A 16,050-nucleotide genomic window follows, 5' to 3' on the forward strand; every position below is an offset into this window, starting at 1 on the left:
CCAGACAGTGCCTGCAACCGCGTTTCCATGACAACGCGGTCAGCAGTTCCAAACAGAGTCGGCGCTCCGTACACAGTTTGCTTTCTCTGCTCCTAAAATGTGTTCAGAGTAAGTAAAAAACCGTCAATATTGAAGTCAGAGCTGTACATTGCCATGTAGACTCATTAGTGCCGTCAGTCACAATTTGTGTTTAATTTAAAACTTGGATATATGAGCAGCGGACAGCTTAGCAGTTAGCTAAGTTTGAGGATGCTAACTATCGTGCTAGCTATCGTTAAAGAGGTTGACAGTGTACCGGGTTTTTGTCTCCATCTCCACCAGAAATGACTCAGTTCTCATGAATAACGATCTTCAATCGGCAGACTCTGGCAAGTACAACTGTGTATACTGGTTTAGTTTAGTTAACTCACGTAGTATACTATGTGTCAGCAGGGAGACCTGTCTGCTGGAGCCTGGTGGGAACGGGGCAAGCGTGGTGGAGGAAGACGGGACAGTTGCAACCTTTTTGCACATCTCTCAATTATCTAGAGACTATAACCGACCAGATCTTTAAACAGTGAATTTACATCTGTCTGATAATTACCTCTATTATTAGGCACGATTACATACGATAAATCGTTAACAATATTTATGTAAATGGAAGAAGTCAGATGTTGCAGCCGGCCCTAACACCGGGGACAGTAAAAATACATCAAATTTCATTCATTAACTTTTTGTCTCAGTTAGCATAATATGCTGGAAATCTGCATTGTTGTACAATGATATTATAATATTATTTATTTATACATGTGTTTTATGAATGACCACCATTGGGCATGTGAAATATATTTAGCATTCATATTCATATTCACTTTATTTCAGTCCACTGAGTCATACCTGTCTACCGCATCCCTTACAGTCCTTTGCTGCTGATGTTTGCACATCCACTGCACTTATATATATATAGAGTACTGTAAATATTTTGCATAATATTGCTTGTATTTTGAACTCATTATACACACTGCTGTTCACAACCTAGTATGCACCCATGGGTTGGCCCAGTTGCAATTTCGTTATGCTTGTATTATGACGATAAAGTTTTTGAATATATATATATATATATATATATATATATATATATATATATAAAAAGAAATAAGTTTCTACTTTTATATGATTTAGTCAGTGTATGATAAACAATACTGGCCAACTATTTACTAATGCAGTGTTAGAATCATAAGTTTACATCAATACGAAATAATGAAATTATCATGTTATTATGTTAACTGTGTGTGTGTGTGTGTGTGTGTGTGTGTGTGTATACTTACATCACAGATGGGAAATCCGGGTACAAAGGAATAAATGGCCAGATCTCTCAGATTCCAGGACTGTCCCCAGGCATCAGTGCTCTTCCTGAGGATAGGGCCCGAGGGCGGAGGGCTGGAGTCCGAGAGAGCGATTCTGACTATGTCAAGCTTGCGAAACAAGGAGGACATAAGGGTAGAGCCACCATGTTGCCTTATATTTAGACAAATCCTTCTTGCTGGTTAATGGTTAATGGTTAATGCATTTTGCCTACATTTATTTTTCCACTTTTCTTCACCAGGACTTTTGTGGCATGAGGATGTAACTCCTAAACCTGATGCATACAAACCTCCAGGCTGGTTCTGTGGTGCATCAGGAGATGATGGCAAACCAAGGTATATGTAACATTTGTCTTATTATTATCATGTACAATACCTCTGCCTCCATTTTTAACACCTCTACTTGCTGCTAATATTATACTGATACAGTGCTTGTAGGCCTAGCTTCTGCTAGCTTCCAATCTTTAAAAGTACTGTAAAATTGAAGGAGTAATATAAAACCACTGTAGTAGCTGATTTCTACTGTTATTCTTCATTATGTATTCCAGCTATCACTGAGTGAAGGATACATTGCATATCCCTATATTGTGTTTTTTTTTTCCAACAGTCTAATTAACAGTGAAGAGAAGAAAAACCCTCGAGCTTTTCAACTGCCAGAGCCCCCCTTTGGGACTGACAATATGTCAGCCTGGGAGAGGGATGATAGCAGCAGCAACAGCAAAGAGAAGGTAAACAAAGAAATGTCAAAGTCATTTAGAAAGTAATTTAGCCACACGAGTCACCACAATAACAATTTATTCTATCTCCTGTATTGTTTTATTATGTAATGATCATATATTTTAAGACAAAGCAGAAGGATTGTTATTGATGTCGTAGTGCTACACACTTCATTAAGTTGTTTCTCGATCAGGCAGACCAACTTTTGGGTCAGGTACTTGTTTCTCGATGGTTTATGGGCAAATGAGAGAGCATAATGCAAACTGAAGGGAGAGCTGGGGGGCTATCATGGATATAGTTACATTCACAAAATAACCACCACGCACTGTGGCCTTGCTTTGTATTCTGCAGAACAACAATGTTCAAGACGACCAGATGGTGAAACTGCAGTCATTCAATCAATATCACGAGACCAGTAAATTCAAGAGGATGTAAGTTCATGTGGTCACAAGATGGTGCTATTGTTCTGTATTACATTCAGCACAAGTGGCGACGTCTCACAGAGCCACTTTACAACTTTCATAAACAGAATGGCCCTGTTACACCTGCAAATGTAATAACAGCCCACAAACATAAAGAACCACAAACGTAATTCAAATCTGCAGCTTTTAACACAATAATCCCACAAACGTAATAAATTTCCCACAAGTGTGATAGCATTTTCTTATTACAAACGTAAGACGGAATTTCCTGCAAATGTAATAACTGTTACATAAATGTTAGACCAGGAGAAAGTAGATGGTGGACTTGTTAATGCACAGCCTCTATAACATTGATTTTTTCTGCAAGTAATTTATAAGTTACTCAGTACTGCTTTGACATGTTTCACCTGTTCTGCCCAAACCTGTGATATTTTCTAATGAGCTCACTCGAGCCCGTTGGCAGGTGTATGAGTAAATAAACCACCAACAATGACCACATAGATCATTTTTCATTTTCATATTACATTTGTGGGAAGTTATTACAATTCTGAAAACTGAAGACTTTCACCTTCCCACAAACGTAACAAGTCCCTGTAAATGCAATAGATGGAAACAGGAAATTTTGTATTACATTTGTGGTTTATTTTGTTTGTGGGCTGGTATTACATTTGTGGGTGTTACAGGCCCAAAACACAATAGATTTATTATTGACCAGTTATGTTCTTAAGTCAGATCATATCAGTAATTTTGATTGAAAGTAATACATTTTTCAAGTCAGTGTTATAATATTTTAAAAGTCACAGCTAGGATGACAGTAAGCAATGTCATAATTGTCAGCATTTCCAAATTATGTAATTCTGTAGTTATTAGTATTGCAACACATAATGTATATGGCTGATTCATATCTGTGTGCTTAGGGGGTTGTTGTCAGTAAATAATTCCCATAAATTGCCATGCTGTGGTGACTCAGCAGAAATGCTTATAGGCATGCAGCACACTAAGGTCAAACCAAACAGCACCCAAACTCAGGTGAAAACAGGACATTCACCTATTTGCTTTAGCTCACATCTGATCTGTGCTGTGTGTTCTGTGTACTTTGGGACAATGTCAATGACCTGCCAGAAATCCTAAATAATCTCACACACAATGCAACACAGACAAAACAGTAAACAATGTGGTCACAGGGCACCTGGACATTGACAAGTCCACAAAGGATTCACTTAAAAAAAAGTTACCCAAATCCTAATTTTAAACATACATTTAATGCATCATAATCTGCTTATAGCACTGTTTAGTTATAGTTTTAAGCACTCATAAATATTCAAAATGCTTTACAACAATAATCATTGCACCTTGTAAAGCATTTTATTAAGACATATGATCCCAAGTATCATAAAATATAATGCTTTATAACTGGTCCCTCACTGATTTTTTTTTTTGCAACAATCATAGTGTAACCTTTCATACATTCTTTAATGCATTATGATAATTTTAGAATGTATTATTATGCCTGTTAAACAAGTCAGTTTTACGTTTTGTTTGTTTACAATTTGTGTTTAACTTTACTTAACACAAACAATGATTGTTTATTTGTAACCAGCTTGTAATGCATTATATCTGCCTATACATCAATAATTTCATTCCTTCACTTAAAGCACCCAAAAACCATTTAGAATAGCTTATATTCATTCATCATTCATTACCTGAAACTGTTTATCCTGTCAAGGGTTATGTGGCGGCTGGAGCCTATCCCAGATGTCATTGGGCAAGAGGCAGGGTACACCCTGAACAGGTCATCAGACTATCACATGGTTGACAAATAGAGACAGACAATCATTCACACTCAGAATAACATCTCTGGCCAATTCAGAGTCATTAATTAACCTAACCTGCTTGTCTTTGGACTGTGGGAGGAAGCCTGAGGAACTGGACTAAACCCATATTGACACGGGGAGAACACACTGCACACAGAAGGACCCCAGTCGGTTGGCGGGTTTGAACCTGGAACCTTCTTGCTGTGAGGGCCGCCAAGTTACTGTGAAATGATTTACAATGTTTTACAACAATAAGAATATAATACACTATTATCTTTGCAAAAGAAATAGCAGTGAGTCACCAGAAATTATAAGCTATTTTGATACTTGAACTTGTAAGTCATTATATAATGCTTCATACTGTGTTGTGATTATTGCTGTAAAGCATTATGGATATTTATGAGTGCTTGTAACTACAACATGCAGTGATATGAGCAGATTATATTGGATTATAGGTATGTTTATAACGCTTTACAGACATAGGTGTCATGGAAAGTGTAAGAGTTTTGATATTCCTGAAACAAGAGTTTCTGAGTGAAAATTATTTCACAGTCTTCTGTCTTTATGTGAAGAAAAATAAAAAGGCCAAATCTGATATTGAATTGCTTGTTTAGATGGAAAGTGCAGAGGATTTGCAAAGATGGTGGACTGCTATAAAATGAAGATAAAACTGACCATTAGAAAAAAACAAAAAACAGTTGTTGACTTTGTTGGAAAAGCACTTTTGTAATGAGTAGCCAGAGTTTATCTTGGCGTTACATTATATCGTATGATTTCTGGGAAAAAGCTTTCCCAAAAATTGCATTTCCATCACATTTAGACTTAATGTCTTTGTTGTTCTCACAGAGTTTTTGACAAGAATCCAGCTCCTGTCAACATGTCGAAGCTGTTGAGCTTTGGTTATGCAGATGACAACAAACCAACAGCTAACACTGATTTGTCAAGTAAGTGTTTCTGACAGTTTGAGTTACAATCCTCCAGGTCACCATCAATCATTTCCCCTCTTGTTTTACCATCATGCTATTAAATTCCTCCTGATCAGAATAAAATAAAAAAAGCCAAAAGATTTCAGCCATTAAGAATTTATGATGACTCTTGACAGTATAATGTAGAGATTATTAGTTAATTGGTGATTGACTCGTGCTCTTATACATTTTTTACGTCAACAGATTAGCAGACTGCCAGTGTCGTGGGAAAAGGACATAAAAACTCAAATGCTTCCATAAGGAATAGTTGCCATCCTCTCCTCCCTTTATTAATGAACCACAACAAATGTTTAACTTACTTTCAATGGTTCTTTCAAGTCAGATGTATCACTCAAGTATGAAAGCTCTCCAGTGAATTTAAGATGGGACTTTTTATTTATTTAATGTACCTGTTAGCCGTGCCTTATTAACTGCATTCATAGAAGGCACCCACAACTCTTGTTTTCAAGTTTTTTGCTGTGTCTGTACCTCTGTAAAGAGCCGCTTTATGTAACAAATGTTTGAATGTTTAAATAAAATCAACATGTCTCACAATCTTTCTCTGCTTTTGCCTTTTAATCCAAAATATTTGCTCTTACAGCCTGAAATATGAATGTTTTTTTCATTAATATTTTATAGAACTTTTTTCATATATCGAATGTCACCAATGACCAGCAAATCAAATGACTCACACACACACACACACTAATATTTGTATATGTATATATATATATATATATATATATATATATATATATATACATACATTAATTCCAGTCTACAAGTAGCTGATTGCTTCTTAAACTCCAAAAAAATGTGTTTCATGCACATTGTGTGTGATCTAGAAAACTGTAATAATTTATGATATATTGTTGTATGTGATTTATTATTTGTGTGTTCTGTGTACCAATGTCCTATCTTGTTGACTAAGTATCATTTTCAGTTGATTGCAGCTGTGTGTCATTCTATTGCCCAACCGAAATTCCCCCTTATCTTCAACAATGGCTAATTTTAAGGGACACGTTGTAATATTGCAATAAAGGCAAACAATACAATGCATAATCTGATGCTGTTTGCTCTGTGTATGTCATTGTTTTGACATACCAATGTATTGCATGCCTGTCAGAGGTTATCTCAGCGTTCTTTGGGAAAACTGTTCGTCGTTAGTTATTCAACAGCTTCAGTTGGTTTGCTTTTTGAAGGTACACTGATGCTTTGGAACTGGGCCAATATCTCTCTTCTTTTTTTTCCTGTGTGATTGATCTCGCTCTGTTTGTTTGAGGCTGGTAGATGTTTTTGTGAGTGTGAGGACAGGTGGTACTCCTCTCTCTGGAACCAATCAGTGGCAGGGTCAGAGGTCACCACAATATATGCGCTGCAGTCAGACATAACTCTTATTCAGAGACAACTGCGACAAGTACTTGGATGTTTTTACAGAAGAACATTTTAACTTGATTTTTTTTAAGCGTCTCCTGCAGTCATGGCACCAATTTTACTTAACTGTTTGGGGAATGAACACAATGAGTACATCAAGTGAGTATTTGGGAACCTAAATTGACTATTTCTTTTTGTTGCTCTTCAAAATCCAGTGTAAATATATTCAGTAAACCCTTCAGAGCAGTTAGGATTAATTTGAGTGATCTGTCTCTTTATTAATAAGCCATATTATATTGCTCATAGAGAACATGTCCAAGTGAAAAATCCCTACTTGGACACCATGGAGGAGGATATTCTCTACCACTTCAGCTTGAGCACCAAAACTCACAACCTACCAGAAATGTTTGGAGATATTAAGGTTTGTAAAATGCTAGCAAAAAGAAAAGAAAAAATAATAATTTTCTAAAACCTAGAAAACAGATTTCACTCATCCTCTTTCTCTGTTTCCTGTAGTTTGTGTGTGTTGGAGGCAGCGCAAATCGAATGAAAGCTTTTGCCCAGTTCATTCATGGGGAGCTGACACTCCCTGGAAACCCAGAGGAAATCAGAGATATCTGTGAGGGAACTGATCGCTACTGCATGTATAAAGTGGGACCAGTGCTCTCTATAAGTGTAAGTATTACAGAAAAATAACATATACTGTCCAAGTTGGCTTTACTTCAACAGTAAAGTGCTTCAGATATTGTATTGCTGGGTTAAGAATTCCGTTGATGTTAAACTTCCTATCTTGATCTTGTTTCCATTACAGCATGGTATGGGTGTCCCCTCGATCTCCATCATGCTGCATGAGCTCATCAAACTACTGCACCACGCTCAGTGCCGCGATGTGGTCCTGTTTCGCCTCGGGACATCTGGCGGAGTTGGTAAGAACATAGCAGGGTTTATCATTTTGAATGTGTTTTCAAAGGATGCATTACATGAATTACTCCTTTAAAATGAAACAGATTAAAGTTTCTGCCTGGTGTCATCTCCAGGTCTGGCTCCAGGGACAGTGGTGGTCACGGATAAAGCAGTGGACTACTCCTTCCGCCCCCAGTTTGAGCAGGTGGTTCTGGGTAAAGTTATCACCAGGAGCACTGAGCTGAATGAGGAAGTGGCCAATGAGCTTATGCAGTGCTCCTCTGAGCTTCAAAATTTCCCAACAGTGATTGGAAAAACCATGTGCACCCATGACTTTTATGAAGGTAAAACAAAGAATCTCACATTGTTTGTAATCCAAGAGGATTTCGATTGGTCAGGGAGTGACAAATCCTGTGCTGTGTCTCTTTAGGTCAAGGCCGACTTGACGGAGCTCTCTGCTCCTTCTCTCATGAAGAAAAATTGGAGTATCTGCAGAGAGCTTACGAGGCCGGAGTGAGAAATATTGAAATGGAGTCCACCGTATTCGCTGCTATGTGCCGTGTCTGTGGCCTCAAAGGTATTGTTTAAGTTATAAAACGTGGAATTCTCTGTACAGTGGCACAGTTTATTGATGGCTTTGAAAATACAACCTTGCCTCTACAACACCTCTATGCCCTTTAATTAACTTCGATACTGGTCAATAAAGACATAAATTGTGCAGAATATAAACTAGACAGACACGTGTTTCTCCCCTTTACTGACTGATAATTTCACCCAAATGATCAAGAACCAAGGACATAAACAAGTTCTATGACTGATCATTTTCTTTCCTCTCTCCAGCGGCTGTGATCTGTGTTGCACTGCTGAACCGCTTTGAGGGAGACCAGATCACCTCCCCTCATGATGTTCTGGTGGAGTACCAGCAGAGACCTCAAGTTCTGGTGTCCCACTTTATCAAGAAACGCCTGGGACTTATTATCTGAGACATCTCCCATCCCAACCCCAGCCTCCTAAAACACAGTGTATATATAGTAGATATGTGGATATGTAGATGTACTGTACTTAACATGTTAATATGTGTATTTAAAAGTAGTTAAAATCTGTATGATTTAATTGATGAAGCTTAAATATTAAGCATGTGTAGCATATGTATAGGTAAGTATATATTGTATCTTTTAATATTTAAGATTCTCATATTTATGTAAGCTAATGTTAATTTTCTAAAGAATGTGTTCAATGTGTTGATTAGAATACTGACTTGCACTTAAAACCCAATAAAGACTGTTAGTTGTAGAATATCACATTTGGAATCTTTTAGCAGACTCTAGTTATAAATGGTTTCCTCTTACATGCTTGTTAGATGGAGAAAGTGTCTGTGATTCCTTAGTGATTTCTCTTATTATGCAAGACCAATGTGTTATCAGATAACCAGAGACATACATTACATTTAGCTGCTTCTGCCGCATGAGCGTGTTTATCCAAATGCAAACTTGTAGTTACATAAGCGGTCAATAAATGTGCAGAGAGGTCATTTTTATTTGTTGGGGGTCCTGTTTATCCTCACTCAGTGATACAGTATGATTTCTCACAAGCTGCTGTATATCAAAACCTTCAATAAAAGTCAATGATAGTAATTGCACTGTGTCACATGGTGGTCAATACTGAAATATTCTATACTGAAATAGTATTCTGTACGACTGTAGATTTAATTGTTATACATGTAGCTTATTAACCCTTTTGAAACCTGAGCAAATTGGCTTGTTCCTGTTCAAAAACTATGGAAGAAGACAATGAGCAACAAAAGAAGTATTGACCTGAAAATTGGCAAGAAATAATTAAAAAAGTACAAGAAAATTTCCTTAAAATTAGTAACAAAAGAAATAAAAATAATAAAGTTAAAAAAGATAAATGTCCTGAAAAACAAAAGCGCTTCAAAAAGCATAATGATTCTGAAACACAACTTTAAATATGTAATTATGATAACTATAAATACTGTTTTCCCCTAGCTTTTTAAAAACAAAAAAAAATCAAAATCTACAGATTTTATGCACATGGTGGAACATTTCTTACTAAGATGCTAATTTCCTTTTAACCCATGTTTGTGGAAGAAATTACACCAATTTGCTCTGGGTTAAAAAGTTTAAACACTTGTGAAAGGCATCTGAAATTGATGCCAGAAAAAGGATGTCGTTCCAGATTTTTAAGGGTTAAAGTGTATTATTTAAATTCAATGAAATGCTCAATAGCAGAACAAGAGTTAGGCTTCATATTGTGACCCCAAACAAGCCCAAGGTCAGAATTTGAGTATGGATTTGGTGTCTCGTCTGGGTGGTTTAGGTGGCATGAGAACAGACAGGACCTGTTTGGCGTATTGGCTTTGATGCAGACCGGCTTCCCGCAGAGCCTGCTCAACCCGCACTCGTGGATCGGACACAATCTGGAAACGATAAAAAGCAGTAAATAATACATATCTAACTGTTTCACACCTACTAGATTTGCATTGTTTGTGTTATTATGATTTACTATGCATTTAAAACAAGATGAATAACTAATCCTCCACAGTTTGTTATTGGAGAACAAGATTTGTGCAGCATGACAATCATTAGTCAAGGCCTAAATTACACAATAAGCACATACAAACAATAATGACACGCACACACACACGCAAACACAGAGCAGTGCACTGACTGCCCGGGTGTCTCCAGATCAAGGCTGTGTGCACAAGTTTCCGACATGAGGACAAACATTGACTGATCAGTCAACCAGCTTGCATAATTTTCCTGCACTGTGTGGGTCACTGGTCAGTCTCACCCAAGATGAAATGAACATTTTGTAAACCAGAGTTTCCCAGTTTTTTTTTTAGCCAAGGACCCTCCACAGGACAGAGAATATTCCCTCGTGTTTGTCCCTTGGAACTCTTTTACATATCTATTGTCTTGGTAGCAATAGCTATGCATTTGAAAATGAAAACATATGTGGATACAGACTGCATGAATGAATCTTTGCGAATCACTGCTTTAACTGGTGAAAGAGGCCTCATTGGCTCATTATATAGAGCACATAGATAAGCAGCTTGTGGGCAAATGACCGTGCAGTGGTAGAGCTTTTGTAATAATATGAACAAAAGCTTAAGGTCGTAGGAGGGCAGATGTTATCATGCCTCACCTGTGTGTCTGTGTATGTGTTGATACTGTAGAGAGGCCTCTGGAGCTCAAACTCCTTAACATTCAAGTGCCGACTCCTCCAAGCTTCTGTATCTGCCATCATCCTCTCTGGGTCTGCCTCTGCCACCACCCCAACCTGAGATTAATAGGAGAGAAAACCACTTAATATAGTGATAACATACAATTGTCTTTTTACTTTTTGCCATAGGGTGGCAGTGGTGCTTCCACCCAGATAAAGATGGGTCTATGTCTTCCCTTGTGAGTCTAACTGACAAAATCACAGTGATTTAAAATGTGAAAATCAGATAATCATCCACCTGGTTCCGGAGGACCTCCGCACGATGCTGTTTCTCATCCTCTTCTCTCTGACGCTCATGCTCCAGTGCCTCTCTCTCCTCCTTTCGTCGCTGCAACATCTCTGCCCGAAACTGCACCCTAGAGGGAGCACAACGGGTGTGGACATCAGACCTGAGCAGCCTCCTCTCTTCCATTGCCACTGTCACTGCCAACATTACCTATCACTCCTGACACAGCAGGCCTCCGGGCTGTGAAGGGTTTTATGGAGCTGCCAGAGAGCAGCTCCTCTCCCATCATCTGTTTTTATCGCTTTCTCAGCCCCCCCCAATGATTCCTGTTCTCATTTCTGCCTAAGTTAATTCTCACAGCCAATGTCAACACCATTATCTGGTATTAATGACTGTCTCTGTGAGTGTCTGTGAGTGTCTGCAGAGAAATGTGAAACAAATTTCCAACAGACAGGATTTTTTAAACACATAAATCTCTTTTTTAAGAGTTACTTAACACCTGATTAAAATACAGTGTTTCACTGTCCCCTCTGGACAAATGCTTCAAGTGTATTGCACCTGTAACCGCATCCAGCCGGGATATACTGACAGTCTGGCAAACATTTCAAAATCACTGCAGTACTTCTGTTCCACTTTCATAATCAGGATTATTGAAATATAAAGATTTACTTGAGTTACAAACATTATTAGTTTTGTATAATGCAAAAAGCAGAACATTACCAGAAAATTTAAAAAGTTTGTTTTTTTCAGAGGATGAGGAACATAAAGGGAAATTTCCGTTCAAGCACCAGTTTGTCCGGACTACATAAAAGCAGATGTGTATTTCAGTGGTTGGTGTCAAACTGGTATTCTCTATAGTATGATTTAAAGTGTTGTTCAAAATATAGTTCAGTTTAAGAAGATGTATAAAGACAAAACAATTAGACTATATGAAGTTGTCGGGTAGAATCTGTTCCCTTGAAGGTGACTTATGGTGTATGGCTAGTTTTCTATGTAATTATATTTTTCTTTCGGAGTTTACTTTAAGTTTTGGTTGTTCCATAAGTATAATTGTTAGACCAGGCAGGCAGGTGTTTTTTTTGTCCGGCTCCTTTTCAGTCATTTAATGTGTTTTATAGTTGTTCTGAATGTAAATCTGATTGTTGTGCAATAACATATCCGTAACAAATAAAAATGAAATTAAATGAAAAACTTTCCTCTTTCATTCCCCCTGGATTTAAATAGAAAGTTTGGATATTTTAAAATAGGGTTGTATGAGGTACTTTTCCATATTCAGTGTATTACCTAGATGTTGGTCAGCAGCACACCCCCAGGAGAAGCAGGCAGGAGTACCACTGCAGAATCTAACAATGTACTGCTCTGGTGGGGGGGCAAAAAAAAAAAAATCTATATCGGTATTAGCATACACTGTATTGCTCTCTATAAAGTCACCAGACCCCTTTATAAAAAAAAAACATTGTACCTCGAAGAACACAGGATATGTTGGATACAAACTAATCCCTCTAAACACCAAAATCAAATGTTTGGGTGTGCTGTTTTTAGGTGGCTAAAGTACATTTTGCTGCTGCTCCCGTCCACAGCAGTACATTGCTTAGTTTCTGTGTCGGACTTCAACCTGCTTCTCTAAACTGAGAGTACGCTGACTGCCATCCACTGTAGGTAATACACTGACAATGGATAACTTTATCATACAACCACTCTAACAAGATTCAAACCATATGTTTAGGAAGTTAAAATAATCCAAATCCACACTTTCTATGAAATATTTAAACTCAAGACTTAATGTTTTATTTAGAATTATTATTATTATTATTATTTATCATTAGAAAAATCATAGTTTGTATCTTTGGAACTTTTGGGAACAGCACCAGAATTTAAATTTAAATTTTGTGATTTTGAACATTGACAGCACAAAACATATGTAATGACAGCAGATGCTGCTTGATAAGAGGTCAAATTCTCCCTCAGACACATATATTATAATATCAGGCTGTTTATCAGGCTTCCTTAGTCTGCCTTTCATTTGAAGGGAAATTTCAACAATTAAGTATTGCACTTTCATAACTGTGGGTGACTGGCTATGGAGAGATATTAAAAAGACTGGTCAAAATTTAAGCAGCAGAGGCTGAGATATTCTGACTTGAGTCCCTTGTATGGATCCAAAAACGCCTGATCCTGTACTTCCCAAAATGCAAGTAACAGCATGTTTTTATCAGACCCTCCACACATCCATTTGATGACGCAGACTTTCTTTTATACTCTTGTAGTCTTTAAGCCAATGCTTGGATACCCTTGTTCTCAGACTTGAAAAAGAAAGTAACTTGACACAGCGGAGTGTCATTTTAAAAACTGTGACATAGCTCAGTGGTTCCCAACTGTTGGGTCATGGTCCAAAAGTAGGTTGCAGGTCCATTCTGAATGGACCACAAGTGATCTGTGAATGTCGAGTCTGTAAAAAAAACACCCTTTTTTCAAGTACAGAAAATTTCTGGCACAGAGCTTTTATTTTGAAGTGCCATTTCTGTTTACTCCTGCTGTATGACTTGTTTCTTTGTGTTCTAAGCCAACATGTGGTTTCATTTTGTGATATAAAATTAAATGTGGTAATTTATAATGTGTGCACCTTGAGCTAACGACTAAGTCAACCACTCTGTGACCAGTTGTTAACTACTGACATACCTATTACATCACAAAAGTAAAGTAAGCTTGAAATTGGCGACAATAATACAACACAGACATATGTAGCTTTAGTATATCTGTGATTGTAAAAGGTTGCATTCCATAAGAAAAAAGGTAAATGTGTGTCATGTTTTAATTCTAACTGGTAATAATGTATTTTTAGTGACTCTTTTAGCATCTCTTTGAAAACTCGAGGTCCCATGGTGCAACACTTACCTCTCTTTATCTCGCCTTGCCTGTTCTTCCATGACGCTCCTCAGATTAGCAAGTCTCTCTTGATCCCTCTGCTCCAGCATCTCCCTCCTCTTCTGCTGCCTTAAATAAAACTGCCTGACCTGGGGGTAAAACAACAATTCAGAAAGAAAAACGACAAAAAGTTAACAACAGCCGCAAGAACAGTAGCAACACTCACTCGCACTAGTTCGATTCCCACATAGCGCTTAAGATCGTCATGTCCTATTGATTGTGACAAAATGCAAATCAGATAAATGTAAATAGAAAGAATGAGATGATATTTCAATGTCTGGCAGACTATTTTGCAAAATTATATGGAATCCAATGCAGCCTAAATACTCTCATTAATCAGAGAGTGTCTCAGGTTGACCATGCTCTCTGAGCAGACCCCTGAGGAGAGAGTTAATTAAACAGTCAGACACACACACACACACACACACACACACATTGTGGAGTTGTTGTACCTGTGAGGACTATAACTGAATTAAATGATCAAAACACCCAGATAGTTGTAACAACATATTAGATCTCCATGTGTGCCCGTAATTAAAACTTTCAGTGTAACCACAAATGTGTAGCAACTTGAGGTAAATCGTTTTGTATCTTTCAAATATTTAAAACCTTACAATATAACATGATAGTATGGTTTAATATAATACAGAACTCCTGACTTTCCCCCAAACATGTTTTTATTTATCTAATGCAAACAAGTTATTCAAAAGTGTCTACACGTTTGGGACAGCCTCATAACTGTATTAGCTGCCCTCTGGGAAAAATAATAAAATTGAACTGGACTGGACTGAATTGAATTGAACTGAATAACATTTCCACTAGTTCTGTGAAATAGATTACTTTCATTGCTAATTTTGCCTCCATTGTGCCAGATTTTTTATTTTGTGAATAAGGCATTCACAGACACACAAAAAGATTTTTAGCATGAGCTAAAATGCCACAAATGATTTGGTGCTTTTTATATGTACTTTTCTTTTTTTGTGATCCATCTGAGCCAATATGAATCTTTAGATGGAGAAACATCCATTTAACCCCAAACTATCTGCACCTATCATCCATTAAAATACACAGCAGATCATTCCTGCTGAGGACAGCTGCATGATAAAGAAGCAAATGAATTTATAGTTAATTACTTTGTTCTTTTACCAAAGATAAACTTGCATGCACAAGCAAATAAGTTATGCGCAATTCATAAGTATAAAAAAAGAATACCATCTGTCATCTAGAAAGAACTGTGGGGTTTGCTTATACAGTAATGTTTTTATTCAATTTAGTTTGAGCATAACATTTTTTACAACTGTGTGTGTAACCAGTCTCTCCAAGATAAGACATGGAAACCTTAATATCTAAGTAGTGAGATCATACAAATGACAATTAAATGAAATCTGATTTTACACACTTGAGGGAAATGCTGCAGATAGAATTAATTGTGATAAGTGTGATGATGTTTACTTTTTCTTTGCACTGCAATCTGACGGCGGCCTCCTTCTCTTGCTGCCTCCTCAGCCTTGCCTCTTCCTCCTCTTTTTCTCTAGCAGCTATAGCTGCCTCTAGCTTTGCCATCTCCTCCTGCTGGGCCCGCCACTGCTGAAGCTACAAACACACATGCAAATTCACAGTGGGGAGAAAAAAAAAAAGAAGCAGGTTATCGTTCGTTAACAGCTGTCTTGAAAGAATCACTCACAGGGATACAACCAGCTGAGCCCCACTGCCACAGTGCCAACATGCGGCATGAACTTTGGAAGAGGTGTCAAAACTTCTTTTCACACTTTGTGTTAGATCACCTCAGGACCCGTCAAAGCATTGAATTATAAAGAAAACCCTTGTGTTTGAGAACTATGCCAGTGCTGTCCTTTTGCGGCAAGTCAGGACAGGTATCATACATAATTCCAAAGGGAAAAACTCACTTATTTTTACCTGGATGCCTGTGCAACTTTTACACTCTAAAGGATTGAAACAGGAACCTCTACTTAAAAAAGGACCTATTTTGCTCATTTTCAGGTTCATACTTGATTTTTGGGTTTCTATTACAATATGTTTATACGCTTTAATGTTCAAAAAATACTTAATTTTCTTCATAGTGTCTGTGCTGGAACACCTGTATTCATCCTCTGCCTG

General features: G+C 37.5%; 3 protein-coding genes across 6 annotated transcripts in view; 2 read left to right on the top strand and 1 right to left on the bottom strand.

Annotated features, from left to right (window-relative positions):
- On the top strand, positions 1–5,816 carry LOC121949134 (uncharacterized protein C7orf57 homolog). Its single transcript, XM_088083199.1, has 8 exons — positions 1–108; positions 322–368; positions 1,315–1,479; positions 1,586–1,679; positions 1,951–2,071; positions 2,412–2,491; positions 5,143–5,240; positions 5,466–5,816. Exons 1-8 carry the CDS (start codon positions 98–100, stop codon positions 5,468–5,470), a joined length of 621 nt encoding a protein of 206 aa, XP_087939325.1. The 5' UTR covers positions 1–97; the 3' UTR covers positions 5,471–5,816.
- An 820-nt stretch (positions 5,817–6,636) lies between these two features.
- Positions 6,637–9,172, top strand: upp2 (uridine phosphorylase 2). Its single transcript, XM_042494713.2, has 7 exons — positions 6,637–6,794; positions 6,942–7,056; positions 7,152–7,310; positions 7,447–7,561; positions 7,673–7,882; positions 7,969–8,115; positions 8,379–9,172. Exons 1-7 carry the CDS (start codon positions 6,742–6,744, stop codon positions 8,519–8,521), a joined length of 942 nt encoding a protein of 313 aa, XP_042350647.1. The 5' UTR covers positions 6,637–6,741; the 3' UTR covers positions 8,522–9,172.
- Positions 8,730–16,050, bottom strand: part of LOC121949109 (coiled-coil domain-containing protein 148-like) — a 37,656-nt gene continuing 30,335 nt past the window's right edge. For all 4 annotated transcript variants that reach the window (XM_088083198.1, XM_088083195.1, XM_088083197.1 and 1 more), the window contains 5 exons: positions 15,385–15,525; positions 13,903–14,021; positions 11,020–11,137; positions 10,704–10,838; positions 8,730–9,975 (listed from right to left, as the gene is read on the bottom strand). In XM_088083198.1, the coding sequence (XP_087939324.1) occupies positions 9,832–9,975; positions 10,704–10,838; positions 11,020–11,137; positions 13,903–14,021; positions 15,385–15,525 (657 nt within the window). In that variant the 3' untranslated portion in view covers positions 8,730–9,831. The remainder of the gene's footprint in view (positions 9,976–10,703; positions 10,839–11,019; positions 11,138–13,902; positions 14,022–15,384; positions 15,526–16,050) is intronic.

Source organism: Plectropomus leopardus, chromosome 10 (assembly GCF_026936395.1).
Source record: "Plectropomus leopardus strain MGB_pleo_1.0 chromosome 10, ASM2693639v1, whole genome shotgun sequence".
Classification (NCBI taxonomy): Eukaryota; Metazoa; Chordata; class Actinopteri; order Perciformes; family Serranidae; genus Plectropomus; species Plectropomus leopardus.